Source organism: Pleurodeles waltl, chromosome 1_2, assembly GCF_031143425.1.
Source record: "Pleurodeles waltl isolate 20211129_DDA chromosome 1_2, aPleWal1.hap1.20221129, whole genome shotgun sequence".
Lineage (NCBI taxonomy): Eukaryota > Metazoa > Chordata > Amphibia > Caudata > Salamandridae > Pleurodeles > Pleurodeles waltl.
The window spans coordinates 876,521,842-876,537,409 of record NC_090437.1 but is presented as its reverse complement, the minus strand read 5'-3'; the positions used below and the strand labels follow the sequence as shown (position 1 = coordinate 876,537,409).

Genomic DNA, 15,568 nt, shown 5'->3' with positions numbered 1-15,568 from the left:
CATCAAAGGCCCAGCCCCATCTGGCCGATACTGATGCCCCCAAGTTAGTTCTAGCAGCTGTGGTGCTCGTATCAATTGCTGCAGAGTCTTTTAATGCGGCTGTTAAAGTATCACTGACCTGGGAGGGGTTAACATTGTGATCCCACTGCACCATGGTCCCGTGAATATCTTCTGTTTCTGGTCGCACCTGTAGCTGGTCCTGCTGGTCCTGCTGAGACAAAGTTGTAGAGCCGATTGCTCCAACACCTGCACCAGGCTTCCCCTGAGTGCAGCAAGGGTTTTTCGGGGCCATACTGCTGTGGGGGCATGACTGCTGATGCCTGCCTCCCAGGCGACCGTGCCCACAAGTCCGCTCGCTCCTCCACGGGCTTACCCTGTCACCGGCGGTTACCGCTGCCAGCACACCACAGCCCTTCGTTCCGCGTAGGGCCACCATGGCCAGCAGTACCACAACTCCAGAGCCTCGTCCAAGCATTCCAGGGGGGGAAAAAAAGGTAAGTAGCTAAAAGGCCGCTCGAGCCATCGGGAGCGAAAGGAGGGGGATCCCTGCTACTACAGCTCATACAGCAGCCGCCATATTGTCTCTTAACTGCCCTCTCTTCTGCTCTGGGAAGCGGATCTTGAGTATGCTATAGTAGATAAAAGTTGGGAGTACTGCTGTCCCTAAGTGAAGCTGATATCACTGAACAGCAGACATAAGCACTTAATCATCTTCATTTTAAGTTTCTTAATTACGTGCACCACACCCCAGAGGTTATATCTAAATCAGGTGTGTCAATAGGTGCAGATTGCTGCTGATGTGTTGCTAACCAATAAGGGCCTTTCCACCTGGCCTGGTGGTGCCCAGACATTTTCATATACTGGCATGAGGTGGGGAACCTGCTGGAGGACATTATTGGGCACCAACTACACCTGACCCACATAATGGTGCATTAGGATATGTGGTGAATATCCTGGTTCGTGGACTGGCAGCGCTATTGTTACTTTTCGTGAAACATAAAACTGCTACAGCCAACCACCAAGACATGGCTAGATATACAATGCTGCTAATGGAATAGAATCAGCTTACTGTTTGGCAGTGTTGTAAACCTGTGCAGAGGAGGCCCAAAGAAAAATGGGTCCCACTGAGGGGCTGCTTGGAGATGCTTGACTCAACTGTAGGAGAAACACTCTCTAAGTGCTCGGGTGTCACCATGCATTTTCTCTATGATTCTACAGAGGTACAAATATCTGCAGACAAGGTGGGATGATGCCTATTATTATGTTTCCTAATAAAGAGATCACTGTGCACCTGTGGAATAATTTGACTTCACATTCTCATCTCTCAAGAGACTATACATTTGAATCTCAATATGAAATACAATATTGGTTGGTCAGACACTAAAGTGCAAATGCTGACTCTTCAGAGTCGACCAAAGCATTAAACAAATCCTGAGAAGTTTAATCTTGAAGACTGGAAACATGTCTGTGTATTCAGTTTGCCAACCATAAAGTACAATTCCTTTTAAAGCCAGATTCAGACCACTTCAAACAAGCTACCTATTCAAAGAGTTCTCAAGCAGATATTTTATTGATTGAGTTTGGCACTCTTCAAAGCTCTCCTAAAATAAAGGTATGTGCCCTGTTAGTCCCTTCTGTTGCAATAAACTCTTGTGAAAAGAAGTTGGACTTTCTTCGAAAGGCAGCTCCCACAAAGAGCATCATCGCCATGGTTTCACAGCTAAAGTCAAAAAGGAAAACCTTTGAAGTTAAAAAAGCTCTCACAGATGGACAGAAGACTGTAGGAGAGATGGCAGGGTTAGGAGAGAAAGTATAGGGTATCTAGAAGTATTAGGTTTTGCTTTGGTTATGGAAGTGTCAGAAGAAGTTGTCTTTGGTTGGAGCCATTTGAGAGACAGAAAGACACATGAACAAAGCTTTGTTCTGCCTTATCGCAAAGCTTGGGAACAATGTGATATAGGATTAATGTATAAATAATTTAACTGTGAGAGACAGTAACAGGTAATTCCTCTGAACAGTTAAGGAAGAGAATGTGTGGGAAGGGTGCTGTGATTTACTAAGGGAATCCTGCCAATCACTATTGAATTAGTCTGATAAAATACAAAATTTACCACTCTCAAATCTGAGTGCTGCTTGGGCTAAGGCAACATCAGAAAGAAGACTGCCACTTAGATGAATCTCTATGTGTCCTTAGAGGGTCTTACCAATGTGACTCCTATTACCACTTCCATCAATTGTTTGCTTAGACCAGTAAATACATTAAACATAATCAGATTACAAACAATTAAAAAATAATCTTGCTTTAAAATGTAACATGCAGCTCAAACCTCAGGAAATATAAAATATAATTTTAAGACCATAATGTAAAAACAATGTTTTTTTTTCCAATAATTAATTTAGATATAAAGCAACTGAGACAAATGTTATCCGAGGACAGGGAAAATAGGTAATTAAAAGCCACAGCCACACACTGCGTGCCATGCCAAATCAATACTGGCTCTAAATATCTCTTCTACTCCTTAAGTGTGCCAGGACACAACGACAATATATGTGCATGGTCACTGGAACCTTTCCATAAACACTTGTAAATAAGAGTTATGTTTTAGTTTCTGCATTTTGACCTACCGCCTCAGATAAAAAAAACAAAGGGTTTCAAGGTAAACTAGGGCTAGGTACACACTATGAGTAATCAGCTGTTTCAAACAGTCATTACTTCTATAAATGCTCTAATGATAATTTACTTTACATAACAGTTGCATTTGACATAAACAAAAGCTCCACAGATTTTTGTTAAGTTCTTTGTAAACAATGTACAGATAGCCCACAAATTGTAGACCAAATTTAGCAAAAATATTAGTAACCTTTTGACCTTTTTGTTAATTGTGTTCTACTGAAGCAAAGATATTTAAACATTCAACAGTTACTTATTTTGATGTTTGTTGAGTAAAAGAGTAAGAATGTAAGACTTGAACATTCACTTTCCAAACTATTCAAAATGAACCCTACCTTTAGACATTAGGTTGCCATTTCAATTGATGCTGGGAGGAAAGTGTATTTGTGAATGCCAGCCTTCAAGAGAATTCAAATTGAGAGAATTCCCCATGATTAATCCTTCCACTTCCTAGGTAGAAGGGCATTACGCATGTGCCTGCAGAGAAAGAGGGTCCCCACCTTTCAGTGACCATCAATTCAGTTTAAAGCTCATGGATATCTGTAAGAATTTTCATTATGCCTCTGTATATATAATCAATGCAGCAAGCGTTATCCAAAAGACTTTTCAGCATTGGGTTTAAAGAGAAACCCCACATTTCCAATTAGAAGAACAGAGGCCGGTCATTCTGACCGCGGCGGTCGCCGCCCGCCAAGCGCTCCCGCCGAAAGACCGCGGCGGCCATTCCGGCTTTCCCACTGGGCCGGAGGGCGACCGCCAGAAGACCGCCGGCCGGCCCAGCGGGACAGCCCCTTCAACAATGAAGCCGGCTCAGAATGGAGCTGGCGGAGTTGAACGGGTGCGACTGGTGCAGTGGCACCCGTCGCGATTTTCACTGTCTGCTAAGCAGACAGTGAAAATCTTTGTGGGGCCCTGTTAGGGGGCCCCTGCACTGCCCATGCCAGTGGCATGGGCAGTGCAGGGGCCCCCAGGGGCCCCACGGCACCCGTTCCCGCCATCCTGGTTCTGGCGGTGGACACCGCCAGAAACAGGCTGGCGGGAAGGCGGTCGGAATCCCCATGGCGGTGCTGCAAGCAGCGCCGCCATGGCGGATTCCCTGGGCCAGTGGGAAACCGGCGGGAAACCGGCGGGAAACCGCCGGCTCCCCTTTTCTGACCGCGGCTTTACTGCTGCGGTCAGAATCGCCCAGGAAGCACCGCCAGCCTGTTGGCGGTGCTTCCGCCGCCCTCCGCCATGGCGGTCATGGACCGCCAAGGTCAGAATGACCCCCAGAGTCTCTTCATGCTTGTCAATCCTTGACCAATCATGACTTTTAAATGACATCAGAAAATGAAACACCGAAGTATTTATATGATGTTACCCTCTTCAAGATCTCATTGTCTAATCTTGACTGATTCATACATTTTTTCTTTACCAAAAGCTTATCTTTTCTAATGTATTATGAATTAAATACAAATTTCGTTTATAGATAGGTATTAACTGCTTTGCCTGGTAAACCCACAAAACAGATCCAGGAAGAACCATTCAATGTTCGCTTCCTCAATTAATAATTAGGAGTGAAACTATAGTGTAACATGGAATGCTCAGGTTGAAACTCAACTGGGTGCACTGCAGTTAAATGCTTAGCTTAGGCCATTCTTCAACAAGATTTAATAAAAGCAACCTTTACATTGTGGTTGACACATTGCGTAAAAAAAATGAACAAGATAATAGGGTCAATTAGATTACCCTTCTTAAAAATGGTTCTTGGAAAAATTGTAAAAAAGAGCCTTGTCAACCCAGAGGGACATTGCCTAGAAGACCTATTAAATTAAAGACAAATAGTACAAATCTCACCACTCTGTATTCTGTTTAGATATGCTTTCCTTTGAACCTTTGACACTGGAAAACTCCCTTTAGAAGTCGTCTGCCAGTCATGGATCAAATATTGTGGAATGAATAGCATGGAAAAGATACACCCAGAGACAGCATTACTAATGAAAGCCAGCAAACATCAGTTGGAAGTGGGCTTACAATGATTGTCCTGACTTGAAGTGGGAAGGCCCTACTTCTATCCGTAAACCTGGTGTTAACAGAATATTTCCTGCAAGTATAACAGCTTTTTGAAACACCAAGAGACATTATAAAATTGTTGCCACATGTTCTGAAGATCTGGGCATTTCTTCCCATCTACTACTTTAAATAAATTTGCTCTTGCAATTGAATGCACCTATTATTTTCATGGAAACCGTTTCCCTAAAAATCTGTTTTGTTTTAAATATTTTGCAGTGAATGGCATTGATTGGTTTTAGGGACAACAATTAATTAAATTCTACTAATTGGGGAATGTGTTTGAGATGCATAAACACAGCATTGGTGTACTTATATTTGCACTTTCAAAGACTGTCTTTTGATTCTAAAAGCTTCCCAGTTCGTTTTTAATATATCCAGTTCGGTAAACTCAGCTGCGACTTCTTTATGAGTCATTTCAGTCAATTAAATGTTTTAGCTACATTAGTTTATGAATGCTTGCACACTTATTTTGTAAACTCTGATGTTAGTTTGGTGTTGCTGTTGATGTGTCACATACACCTTTCTCTGGTCTTAGCATTGCAGCATGTACCTGGTAATATGATTCATCACAGAAAACTGTTTGACTGTGATAGAGCTCAGCCATAGCTCACATCAAGGCTAAAGCTTCCACATAACCAGCCTAACTCCGATTTTGTACCAATTTCAAATTAAGGAATCACGCCTCTTCCTATGGAGCATGCTTCAAAGCTCTATAGAGATACGCTCCATATAGGTCTTAATTTAGCTGCACCTTGCTCTTAGTGTCAAGGCTATAGGCAATTGGCAGTCAAGAAACTCATCTCCCCTGGCAGAGCACAGCAGTAGATTGAGGTCGTTGTCCAAGTCAGTCTTCTGGAATACTTTCCAGTGGCTCAAAGATGACAGGCACCATAGAGAAAATACAAAGGCAGATTGACACTCCCACCTCACCCCACTACACAACCACAAAACAGAGAAAATATGTCACAGTTTACAGTTAGCTATAAAGCAAACTTTAATCCCAAATGTCATGACTTAGGGAGCAAATAACTTGGAGTAATGAAGATCAGCAGGATGACATTTGGAATGGTGCTAACAAGTTAGAAGGAGAGGGGAAGCTGAATGAATGGTAAGGTAGAAATAGATGGAGGTGGAAATAGAAGCACACGCAGTCACAGTGACTGGTAAAGAGAAGATTAGCTGAAAGTAGCTACTTCCTTAAGGAACAAACACGAGTGCTACGTCTGTATTGAACATGTGTAATTCCAATGTTGCATCGCTACATCTAGCTACCATAAAGAAAGGAAAAACAAAATGCTGGAGAGGAAAATCAGGACAAGAATAAGGGGGCATTCGGGTGGACTTTTTTGTGGAAATTAACCAGAAACTTATGTAAGACTCAGACATGCCAAGAAAGAATCATGGTGCCTGTGCATTCCGAAAGGCTTCTACTAATTTCACTTTCCATATGATTCTCCTACAAGTAGCCTCATGACCCAACACATTGCCTTATGCTCGACAAGTTCGCACTTGCTGATTTCGGCAGTAAAGTAACATTTCTAAAATACCTCTAGAACTTTGTATTAACGCTCATTATGTTCCTTTATGTTTCTACCTATCATCAATATGTTGTTTTGAAAACAGGCAACAGCTGGCATTTAACAAACAATTTAGACATTTACCTTTGCAAAACAGCAGCTGCTGAAGACAGTCCACATGGCCGAATTTAAAGCATTCAAAAGGTTTAGTAAACACTGCTAAAAGTTTGCTTTCAGGATGTAATTTAATTTGTTGAAGAGTGGAAAACAAGTGAAGGGTGGAAAAAAATGTACGCCCCGGGTCAATGATAACATCTCATCAATCCTGGGAAGGGGGGACTCGTTAAAGAATGTAATTTTTCAAACCTCTGGGGACCAACTCAGTCTTACTTTACTATATGCATGTATTTCTGTGACAAACAATGACATCTTGTCAGATGACTCCGTCGGTTCAATATTCCTCGCCTCCAGTAACTTCTTAAATTCTGCCTTCACCTCATCTCTAACAATGAATAGTATATTCCTTGCTTCCTTTAGGATTTAAAAAAACATTTAAAAGTTCCTCTCCTGTTATTAGTGCCCTTTTGAGTGTGTTGTTCATTGACGCAAGAGGGTTTGGTGTTCCACTGTGTCCTTGAACTAATCTTTTGGGACTGATTTTTACCAGAAATACCTCCTGTGCAGTATTACCCTGCAGGTTGTGTATGGGCGCAGCCCAGTTGGAGTCCCAGTTGGAGTCCTAACTCCTGGTGCATAAGTCTTTGTGCAAGGCAGTCAGAGAGGTGCTCCTGAAGGGCTTGTGGGTGAGTTGGGAGCATGCAGTTTAACCATTAGAATATGGCAGAACTTGATTGAAGAAAAGTTCATAAAGAGCCCAACCAGTTCTCCCACCAGCTTCTGTAATCCTTGTTTGAGGGACTGCCCATAGTAGAGCTTTTTATGCCATTCCAGGCCTTCTGCTATGTAATAACTTGAAAAGCCTTTATCTTCCTCATGACCAACAACACAAGGTCTAAGGATGTTGTCATAGTATACGCTTTGCCAAATTGTAGTACCATCACCATACCATACAGCTTCAGAGACAGGATTTATTGTTAGCAAACCACTTCTGAGGTCGGTGGCAGACCAACTGTCAGCATGCCTGCTCCAGCTCTCTCCCAGATCACCATACATACAACATTCTTCCATAAGAACCCACATTCCATTTAGAGGAGTACAGATATAATGTAAAAAAGAATAGGTGTAGTGTAAGGGGGTTTACAGTACTAGTCAGGGTATACTCTACACTATCCTTTTCTTTTAACATCAATATAAGAAATCTAGGTTTTTATTTAAATCATACAGATGAACAGAGCATGCAACATTGCAATTAAGCAATACAATTTATAATAAATCACAATTATTATATAGAAATATGGTTCAAGTACTCACCAGTAATGGTAAAATACCTGCTGCTTGGCTGGTACTGTCATCAGCATTGTTGGTATCATCTTCTTCCTTCTCTGTTTCAGATGAATCAATAAAAAATATCTGCTCATCTAAACATTCTTCCTCATCCGCCATTTTCTTTTTTTGATCATTCTCTTCTATTACATCTTCAGAACCTGCATTAGCCAGCATGTCGACCCTGCAAATAAATGTCAAATGCACTTGAATGTTTGCCTCAGAAAGGCGGAGCTTGGGTTTTAAAGTTGCATCTTTACTTGTTTACACTGCATTTGTCTTGTTTGCAGGAAGACTGCTATATTTTATTGTTTTGAGTTGTGAAAGTCTTATGGTATTTGTTTGACCTGTCAACTGCAGAATTCTGATGCTGTAATCGTGCTTTTCTCCTTTTCTGCTCTCTGTGGACAGGTCTGTCCCCTTTGTCCTCTGTCACTGTTTACTGCTTTGCCCAACCTCTTTTCTTGTTCATATGGGAGAGCAGACATCCTGAAAGGGCGCACACAGCCATTTCCTTGCCAGACAGATTGGGCTGCTGGCTCGTAGACCCACACTTACTAATTTATTTTACGGCAGTGCCCATCTATGCAGCATCAGCCTGACTGAAGTGCACAGTGCAGCCTACTCCAGGTGCTGCAAATCTGCATGCTCTCTGGCATCTAGCAGCCAATATAGTTTGATCGTAGAAGTGACTCCTCAATGAATATGAATGACCTTATTATATACACTTCGCAGAATATTGTAAACAACAGGGTGTGTTACTCAATGTATCTTTCTACAAAGGATTTAGAGTTGGGGCCTTACTTAGTTTTGCGGATGAGATACTCTGCCACAAATAGGGTTGATGTCGAGCCTGTCATATTACAAGTGCATTATAACCTAAGGCACCTGTAATAGGCAGAAAGTATATCTACCGTGTTTTAGTGGAGTGGTCCATCTACCAAGCCCTAAGTTGGCCTTGCCAGGATTTAGACTCGTAACTTGCAGATCGTTTTAGATATCAGAAAGCTAACAAAGTCTTTTTACCGGCATGTGAAGTCCATAAGAGGAACCTGGCACTCTTAAACTCACACCACATGTCACAGCATTTACCTGTATCAAAGGTTAAACTCAGGAATTTGTATTGATGACGCAGAAAAAGAAGGACCAACATATATTCATATATCATATAACCAAAATCGTATAATGTAGTGTGATTTTAGTAAAGAAAATAATGAACGAGGGAAATTGTGCCCTCGGGGTAGTTCGCCAATATTATAAACAAGCTTGATTAATCATGAAGAATTGAAAATTGTAGTAATCCGTCATAATTGCAAATGTGTTTTATGATTTTCTTGATTGAAACTGTTTTATGCTTAGCTTAAATTTAGTAGAGGCTTTGGCCTAGTCGCCTGGTCTCAAATTCAACTGCGTGGTTTTCACTTGCACTAACCAAACGTATTATTTCATTTAAAAGGTTGTATTTTTCCAGTAGAAATGACTAATACACTTATCTCAAGGTTTCGTGCTAGGATGGTTGCATCCCTTTTGATGCAAGGTCAGCTCCTGCAGGTGCGGACAATAAAAGTACTGATACCGAAATATTTGGCAAACCTTGTTGCAACTTGTGTTCCAAGGCTCCAAGGACAATGTATGCATAAATGAGTACTAGGAGAAAGACACTATTCATTGGTCAAATTGAAGCCACCCTATGTACCCTCCAATGGAAGACCCTGCAGAATTTGGAATGTTTCTTACTAAAACCCACCGGACAAAGAGAAGTCAGCCATTTTCCTTGATGCCATCTTTGAAGCCAAATGCCAGACGTCATCTTGGACGACATCTTGATCCTCTTTTCTCTATTCCAGAGAAAGAGACTTTAAGAATTCTCATCCTAGAGACTTTAACTTTAATTTGCCCCGTCTTGCCCATGCAGTAACTTTGCCCCATTCTCCTTGCTGCTGCAAGGAAACTTGCCCTTAACTCTGCCCCTTTGAAATCTGCCCCATGCTGATCGAACCGGTACCTGAAGGACGAAGACTTTCTTGAATGCTGATTGTATTTGGTAATTATGAAAGGATAATTGTATTATGCATTGTGTTTTCCTTCTTAGGTACCAACTGCTATTTTGACAGGGCCCAAGCTAGAAGTTTTCCAAATTTGTGTTGACTAAATTCATTTTGCATGAAGCCCCACATGCCAATGCTAATTAGAGGTTAGTCGAGGTATTCACTTTACGCACCATGTTGAATTGAAATCTTGTTATGCTGACCGATGTATGCAATTAGTCAAATTCAATTACTCATATTAGTGATTTGCATTGCCGTAACCGAGTGTATTATAATTCAGATTTTGCGTAGATTGCGTTTCTTCCGCCGCTATGGACAGCTAGTAATGTTCGTATACATATATCATTTGATTTTGAGACTCATATATATTGTTTTAGCTTTGTTAATATAGGGAAATAAACTCATTAACTTTTAATAAACTGGTGTGGTTATTCATGACTGAAAGGTCATGTTGCGTCGAAATACCAACTGTTATTGATTCCTAATGTGTTATTCTGATCTAGAAATAGAGTATTGGGTACCGATTACAATAGTTATTGATTATTGATTTAAGTGATCCGACTATTCTAGGATGAGGAGAGCCCAACTCGGCTAAAAGTTTCACCGACCTCCAACGTGTCCAGGTACAGGTAATTTATAAGGGCTGGATGCGTTATCAGTAGATGGTAGCAGAGATTGATGGTTTGGCCCTTTGGGACCCCATCCGAACAATAGACAGAGTTAAGTTAGAATTTTCTCTGATAAAACAAGTTGGAGAGATGATGATGCCCTAAATCCCCAATTACTTTCCCGGAATCTCGGAGCTTGCGAATGGAGGAAATGGAGGTGTGAGAATGTTTCCGGCGTTTCTAGTGACGGTATGAGAGAAGTTAGGGTTTTGCACTTGCACAGCTTATTGCCGCAGATTAATTGAGAAGTTTATGAGGATTTTAGGGGAGCTACGAACTCCAATTAAAAGATTTTAGAGGAGTGTTACTCCAAAGTGTGAGAGTACGGAAGTCGTCGAACTTCACATGTGTGTAGCGCTTTGTGCAGGAAAATTGTCCACGTGGTTGTTGATGTTGAAACGGGCCCTGCGAGGTCAAGAGACTCCGGAGTATGTTGAAAAGTGTATGAGACACTTGATTGATGTTGTAATCTGTTCGGTTTAATAGGTTGATCGGGCGTGGTCAACGAGTCAGTATGAATATTGAGGAATGAAAGAAAATTTTCGACTTTTGTATTTGACGAATTCTAAGGTGCACTAGAATAATTCATTGATCAGTTGAGAGTAAAGTTTGCGGGTCAAATTTTGCTTGCGAAAATGGGAAACCGAGAAAGATGGAACAGCAGAGGCTAGTGAAAAATCCCTAAGGTTTCTGAAGCGATCGTATTACCCTTCCTGTAGTAAACCGACAGATTTGTTTTCTTCTTTTTGGTATATTGCGGAAATTAGTTTTGAGTGAAGCTGAATGAAGGAGGACAAGCCACAGGACTTTGTCAGCCGCAGTGTGTGAGTGTGACGTCACTAGGAGCCGCGCTGGGATAGGTTGGTTGGTAAGGAGGGTCGCGCACGGATTGGACGCAGCCCGTGAAGCGCAAGTGGTGGGGAAAGGCAAGCGAAGAGTATTCCGGGAATTAAAGTCACTTATTGATTGCATATTTTAGAAAAATAAAAGACGGAAAGATGAAATTCTTCAAAGCATTTAAGAGTGCCATGAGGGGAGATGTATATATTAAAGCAAATGTAGGAGAAGAAACACCGCATGAGGGTACACCAGCTTACATCGTGATTGAAGAAAAGGGTGTCGCACCATGTCTTTGGTTAAAGCAATGGTGCAAATTAACAGAAAAGCATGGAAGTGTAGCGTTCCCTATCCATGGGTCATTTAATCTAAGGGTTTTTGAAAATTTAAGATTCGCGCTATATGACATGAAAGTACCTCCAAGACCAGCACAGTTTGAGGCATTAGCAATTTGGGATCTAATAGCTAGAAACCAACAACAAAAGAAATTTGAGACAAGAATAAGAAAAGTAGAAAAGACACTAGCAGATGCTAGATGGGATAGCACACAAAAGGTTTGGAGATCAGACGTACTGCAGGGAATTAAATTGTTTCCAGCAATTACTGATGAAGCAGAGACGGAAGGAAGGAAAGCTACCTATAAAACAAATAGGAGTCAGTCCAGAGATAGAGAAAACAACAGAAATTCGAACAGATCAGATGAGTCAGACGATGAGGAGTTCATTATACAATTGCTAAATGATCGCCCGCCACCATATGTGGAAAGCGAAAAAGGCTCAAGCATTAGTACTGCCCCTCCAGAACCAATACAAGGTAATGTGACACCGAATTTGAGAATATCACAGAGGCAGAGCAGTTCCAATATGCCCTTTGCACCACAAATACCACAAATTCAGAGAATATATCCTGACGTGCCTAAATTGAATCCTGTCGATAATTATCAGCCGCAGGTTCAAAGGCGCGGCTGTGATGAGCATAATCTGGGAATGACTTCTGATTTAATGGCGCAGGGAGGACAGAATTATCAAAGACCGACATTGATTCATGCCGAATCAACACAAATTTTGATGCCCGAAAAGCAGGTACAGAAGTGCCGAGGTACACCCGAGTAACAGAGAGTCAGTTAGGAAGGCCAGCAATGATGAACCATAACGTGGGGATTAACATGCCACAGAATTCGGGGGACAGACAGAATCCAGATGCAATATCTCTGCCTATCACTGTAGGTCCACCAATACCATTGTATATACAGGCAAACCCAAACGTATGCGATCAAGGGGTTATGACACAAAGTGAGACAGGGAGGAGATGCATAGAAAACACTCCAGAAACGACTCCGGTAGGAACACTGCCAAATGGATCTGGGTCTTTGTCGGAATTTAGCCCAATTCCAATTTGTGCTCCGTCAACTGTGGTAAGGTCAAATCCACCAATAATAATACTGTTGACTTCAAAAACTGAAACGTTGCAGCAACCATCAGTGGCAGTTGATGTAAGTGCTACACTGATGGGACTGAACGCACAACAGCTAACACAATGGTTCAACAGCCTGAACTCCCCACAGAGTACATCCAGCGGGAAGGGATAAGAATACCTGAATAAAATAAGATTGGGCATGGAAGCAGATGAACTAGTAGAGGGAACGATGGGTCAGAACAGGTTAGAATCATACACAGAAGAAGAGCTGAGATACATGTGTCCTAGGATTACAAGAGAAGTGAGCAGCATACATAAGAAGTTACAAGAAATTGCAGACAGAAACGAGATCGATATAGGTAAGACTAAACACTTGAGCAGAAGTTACAGGCTAGACTTTGAGACAAAAGACTTTGAACACATGAGATCTGCAGGGATGAAAACACACCTTAAGAAAGTACCCCAGATCAGAATGAAAAAGCACAACAGAATGACGACCTGATAACCATTTTGCCAATGAGAGAAATAGCAGGGGGAAAACTTGTACATGTACCGTGGCACAGGTGCGATATTCAATCCTTTACGGATGATTTCCCTAAATTAAGAGAGAAACTGATCGAGTGGTATCAACAAACAGATAGATTTGTGAAACTCGCAAAATGTCTTTGGGAAGACCTGAACACCTTATTCGAAATTGTGGTTCCGGCAGATTTGTGGGAAGATTGTAAGAGGGCTGTAGGTTGGCCGACAAGTGAACCAGAAAGAGATAGGGACACAGGTGCACCATCACCTACAGTAATGAGTTTATACCATAAGGTGATTGAGCACTTGAAAACAAAGGTTGCGTCGAAAAATGTGGATTGGCAGAGGATTGACAGAACGAGTCAATACATGCGTACTATGAGAGATTGTTGAAAGCGTTTAAAAATTACAGTGGCACGGAAACGATCGAGGCAAAGGACATGCTCCATTTTATGTTCAGATTTGTGGAAGGGTTGAGACCCGAGATCAGTCAGATGATTAAAATGCATTTGATTTGTTGGCAGTCAAAGTCGATTGATGAGGTGTTAAATTATGCCAAATACTGCAGTGATGAGATTGAGACAAAGCAGAAAAGGTTGAAAGAAAAGGTGATGGTGATGCAGCTTAGAGCAGCTCAGACAGGTTTGCAAGGTTTGCAAGGGTTCCAACAACAGTTGCCGCAGCCGCAACAGCAGGGAAATGCTATGTTTCAGCCACAAATGAGAGGCAGAGGCCGAGGAGGTTTTGTGAATAATGGTCCTGATTTAAATACTGTTATGATTCCGAATGGTATACAGGCAATGAAGAAGGTGATGCCATGTCACACGTGCGGAATCGTCGGGCATTGGAAACGGGAGTGCCCAATGTTGGTGCAGGAAGGTGTAGGTCAACAAAACAATAATGTCAACGCATTTCAGAATATGAGAGGACCGAAATTGAGAGGTTCAAATCCAAATTTTCAAAATAATGTAAATCAGATGCAGGGTTTACAACCCATACAATCCCAGCAGGTGCAAATACCCAGTGCACAAATGGCACAGTTGCAGACAATGCAACAGCAGTTTCCTATGGTACCTAATCAGCAAATGCAAATACCCTTAGCACCAATGAATCAGCAACAAGTAATGCTTCCTCAACAGGTCGCGGGTCAAGGGATGAACCAAAGTGACACAGTTCACCAATTCCCGTTACACAGTGAGAATGGAATAAACGATGTATGGGAGAGTGAAAGCTCAGATGAGGAGGGAAATTGTATGCTTGCAGCATCCTTGGAAGTTGATCAAAAGGGTCCGTATGTGGAAGGAAGAGTTATGGGTCACCGTGTTTCGTTCTTGGTTGACACAAGAGCTACACGCTCTACAGTTAGAAGCATCGAAGTACCAAATTTGCCACTTTCAGGTAGAACAGTTCAAGTAGTGGGAGTAGCAAATAGGTACCTGACAAACCCAATCACAGATCCAGTGCAAGTCAGAATTGGTAACTGTCAAGGGTCACATAAATTTGTGGTGTGTGACTCAAGCCCGATATCACTATTAGGGAGAGATTTATTGTGTAAATTGGGATGCTCGATTATGTGTTCAAATGATGGAATTAAAATTCAGACAAACAGTGATGAGGAAGAAGAGGACAGTTTAAGAGGAGACGAAGTGGAAACTGTTGATGAAGAGTATCCCCTGATTACTCTTTATCCAATGCTCACTGAAGCAGATATTCCTGCTGGATTACAGGAAACAGTCGGAAAGGAAGTGTGGGATATGACTGGGAAAGAAGTAGGATTGGTCAAAGGATTGGTCAAAGGAGTAGAACCAGTGAAAGTGACTGTAAAACCCAATGTAAATTTTCCCCAGACCCCACAATACCATATGGCACAAGACATCCTCATGAAAGTCGCCCAACTCATTGATGAGTTTGTAAAACAGGGAGTGCTAAAAGAAGTATTAAGTAATCCATGTAATTCACCAATCATGGGACTAATAAAACCGAGTGGAAAGGTCCGGATTGTTCAGGATTTGAGGAAAATAAATGACATAATAGTCAAATGTTGTCCCGTGGTACCAAATCCAGCTGTGATAATGTTTCAAGTTCCCTGTGATGCTGAGTGGTTCTCAGTCATCGACTTGTCACAAGCATTCTTTTCTGTGCCTCTTCATGAGGACAGCCAATTTCTCTTTTGTTTCAAATTCCTAGACAGAGTCTACAGTTGGTGTCGAATTCCTCAAGGGTGTTCGGAGTCACCATCAATTTTCAATCAGATTCTAAAGAAAGATTTGTAATCATTGGAATTACCATTTGAATCAACCTCGGTACAGTACATTGACAATTTGCTGATCGCATCCAAGACAGAAAGTGACTGTACAGCCAATACCATTGCCCTATTGAACCATTTGGGAAGGA

The 15,568-nt window shown here is 41.8% G+C and overlaps 1 protein-coding gene across 1 annotated transcript in view; it reads right to left on the bottom strand.

Moving 5' to 3' along the window:
• Positions 1–15,568, bottom strand: part of WWC2 (WW and C2 domain containing 2) — an 800,549-nt gene that overhangs the window by 151,313 nt on the left and 633,668 nt on the right. The window contains exon 18 of the mRNA XM_069199258.1: positions 7,672–7,867. Coding sequence (XP_069055359.1) covers positions 7,672–7,867 — 196 coding nt within the window. The remainder of the gene's footprint in view (positions 1–7,671; positions 7,868–15,568) is intronic.